The 3732-nt window shown below is 32.7% G+C and overlaps 1 protein-coding gene across 1 annotated transcript; it reads right to left on the reverse strand.

Annotated features, from left to right (window-relative positions):
• Positions 1-2428: 2428 nt before the first annotated feature.
• On the reverse strand, positions 2429-3370 carry LOC101685810 (olfactory receptor 6C6-like). Its single transcript, XM_013050505.2, is given in 3 exon segments — positions 2429-3109; positions 3111-3259; positions 3262-3370. Coding segments are annotated over 3 exon segments (939 nt in total).
• Between the last annotated feature and the right edge of the window lie 362 nt (positions 3371-3732).

Here is a 3732-nt window from a genome sequence, read left to right on the forward strand (position 1 = left end):
ACTCACTTTTCCCTGGATTCCTGGAGAAATGCACACCCTAGACCATTTTCTACTATAAACCTCTAGCCCCCCAAAACAACAAAAAGACTAATTCTCCTTTCCTTTCCAAGTCTCCCAGACACTCTACTATTCTGTCACTTACATTAATCAATAACCTCTGTTTCTGCTTTCTCTGGCTCACGTTTGACTATCCTGTGGGAAGTCAAGGACTTGGCTGGTCCTGTGGGACCACCCTCTCCTGTCCTCAGACCCAGTCTGAATACATCAATAAGGCCATTTCTTACAACAGTTGTACAGCACAGTCGTTTTACACTGGCGTGGATGCAGAAAAATTTTTCTTCTGGTTCCTTAAGCCAATGTTTATCTTTGGACTAGTACTTCACGGACTCTGAGCAGCTTCTTTAAAGATCTCTGTAGTTATACTTAAACTATTTGAATATTGAGACCTTTTTTGGTGAATAAAAAGGTTCAAATAATTTTACTCTTTTAACGATCTAAACAATAATCTTGTTTTCAGAGGGATTGAAATTCCTAATTATGAAGCTTTCATAAGAAATGGAATATAGAGTTATCACAGTAGAGCATTAGAAAAAAATATCTTTAATAGTCTCAGAAGATTCTCAGAATCATTGAATGAAAGTAAAAGTAATAAATTTCAGAAATAGCTTGCAAATTTGTACGTCAAATGAGAATTCCCTGTTGCTCATGAATTGCTATAAAAAGGCCAAATACAAAATTTTTTTTGTAGGTCAGATTCTAAAAAAAAAATAACCAACAATTGCGGTCAGATGCATTTATATAGGGTTTATAAACAGATGAAAGATTATATAGGGTTTATAAACAGATGAAAGTATTAACCTAATTACCCTGAAGAAAAGGAGTGAGATAGATGAAAGTTACGCTTCTATCACTTCCCTAAACCAAAAGTAAGGATGGAATACCTACACAAAGGAAATGTATCTTTCCTAGATGGAAGTTTGCTGAATCTTTGAATATGGAGATGTACACTATTGTTGCCAAAGGAATAGAGTCTGCATTTTTTCTTCAGGTCAGAATTAACATAATTTTTCCAAGTAGAAAACAAGCTGGAATTGAGAGAAAGATTTTGGCAAACAAACCTTACATAAGGCAATAATTTGACACTACATTGCTATGAAAAACACTGAATTTATTTCACAACAATTTTAGAAAATAGACAGGTAACATAGAATATACTGGTTGTATTCCAAGACATAGGAATGAAAGGGCAGGACTTTTAACGGTAAATTACGTTTAAAACGCTACCAAGGTGATTCTTCACAAAACATTTCAACAGTACTTAAATACCAGGTGTAAGTCCAAAACACTTGTTACCTCTACCTGTATAATACCATATTAAGTACTAGTTGAACCACATTCTTGAATTGTTCAAAATAAACAATATCTTTTACTGGGTGCTAAACAGGCACCTGGGTGGCTTTGTCAGTTAAGGATCCATCTAGGTTTTGGCTCAGATCATGATCTCAGCGGGGAGTCTACTTCCCTTTCTCTCTGCCTCTCCCCCTGCTTTTGTACACACACATTCTCTCTAAAATCAATGAAATAAAATCTTTTAAAACATTATCCTACTTTATATATGGAAATTCTGAGACACAAAAATTTTATGTATTCTGTGAAGTATTCGACATTGTAGTTGTGAGGAAACTATACTGAAACCAAACTGAATATCTCAAAAATTTTGTTTTAAACATTAGATATACTAATTCCTCAAATGCATGTGGTTATTTAATACCTCTGTGTTATTTGCATATATTTAGACTGAAGTCTTCTTTCCTTATGTATATTTTTAGTCTCACTATTACTTTCTCCTAAATGCCTCCCAGAACTCCAGAATAACTTAGAAACTATACAGAATGCCCCATAATATTTCAATATCCTTTTATTACAACACTAATTATACACTATGTACTAATATTAGAGATGTGTTTGTCTCCTTTAAGTAAGACAAACTTCTTAAATATAAGGATGGAGCACTTTGCAATGTCTGAAATAAGGGGGATACATAATAGATGTTTAATTAACAAATTAAGTATAGCAAATTATACTTTAAAAGGCATATTTTTTAAAATTCATGGTTTCTAGAAGCTAATATACAATAAAGAAATGTTATTTTTAAAGCTTGTGGTACAGATTTGAGAGGTGTTTTCATTAGGAATAATAAAATGTAACGGTGGAACTTAGCTGCAAGATTCTCCAAGAGAATGTCCATAGCAGATAAGTAATGAGGCAGAAGAACACAATCAGAAGAAATGAATGAGGGTGCCTACTTCAGCCTCCACTCTGCTTATGCTATCTCTGTCTCAAATAAATAAACAAAATCTTTAAAAAAAAGAAATGAATGAATTTTTTGTTGTTGTTTTTATAGCAAGACTGTGATTTGTGACATTCATTACAATTGCTTTTTTGAAAAACACATCTTTTGTAACATATCCCAGAAGATTTCTTTTACCTGCTGGTTCCTTAGGGTATAAATGAAGGGGTTTAGTAAAGGGGCAACTGAGGTATACAGCAAAGCTACACCTTTGGATACAGTCACCCTTTCTTTGGCAGATGGTTTAATATACACAAAGATGCAGCTCCCATAAGTCATGGAGACAACAATCATATGGGAAGTACAAGTGGAAAAAGCTTTGGTCCTTTGCTGTGCCAAAGGGAATTTCATAATGGTTTTTATGATGCAAGTGTAGGAAAGAATCACTAACACCAATGTGACCACAAGTATCACCACAGCAAAGATAAAAGACATCAATTCTAGGACACGTGTATCTGTGCAGGATATCTGCAGGATAGGAGAAGTTTCACACATAAAGTGATCAATTATTCTGGAAGCACAGAAATTGAGTTTGAGCCCCATAAGCATTGGGGGAAAGATGATTAGGAATCCGATTAGCCAAGAGGAAAGTACAAGCCAATAGCACACTCTGCTGCTCATAATGATTGGGTAATGCAAGAGTTTACAGATGGCAACATAGCTGTCATAGGACATAGCAGCCAGAAGGTAAAACTCTGTAACTCCCAGTAAAAGAATAAAAAACAATTGAGCTGCACAATTATTATATGAGATGGTTTTTTTCTCTAGTTACAATGGTTATCAAGTATCTGGGAATACATACTGTTGTGAATATAATTTCTAAAAATGAGAAATTACGGAGAAAGGAATACATTGGTGTCTTGAGGCGAGGATCTAGCAGGGCGAGAAGGATAATGATTAAGTTCCCCACAGGCTTAATGTGTAATTAAGAAAGAGAAACATGAAAATCAGAATTTGCAATTGTGGGTCATCTGTCAGTCCCAGAAGGATGAACTCTATTTCCATTGATTGGTTTTTCATTTCTCTTAATATGAACCTTAACAAATATACATAAGAAAAAAAGACAAAAAATTAAACATACACATGAATATAATATATTGTAGTGTAATATAAATTTTCATATATATATACACATGAACTTATTTATAAATATATATAAACCTAAATACATATAAATATGTATAATGTATGTATAAATATGTATATGTATGTATATGTATACATATGTATAAATAAATACATATAAATGTATATAAATTAATTTAATTATATAGAAATTAACCTAAATATATACAAACTAAATAAATATATAAATACTACTTACACATCTTAACTAAACATATATATTAACCTAAATATTTATATATTTTGCTAATGCAAGA

The sequence above is a fragment of the Mustela putorius genome, unplaced genomic scaffold (assembly GCF_011764305.1).
Source record: "Mustela putorius furo isolate JIRA1106 unplaced genomic scaffold, ASM1176430v1.1 tig00003988_pilon_pilon_pilon, whole genome shotgun sequence".
NCBI lineage: Eukaryota > Metazoa > Chordata > Mammalia > Carnivora > Mustelidae > Mustela > Mustela putorius.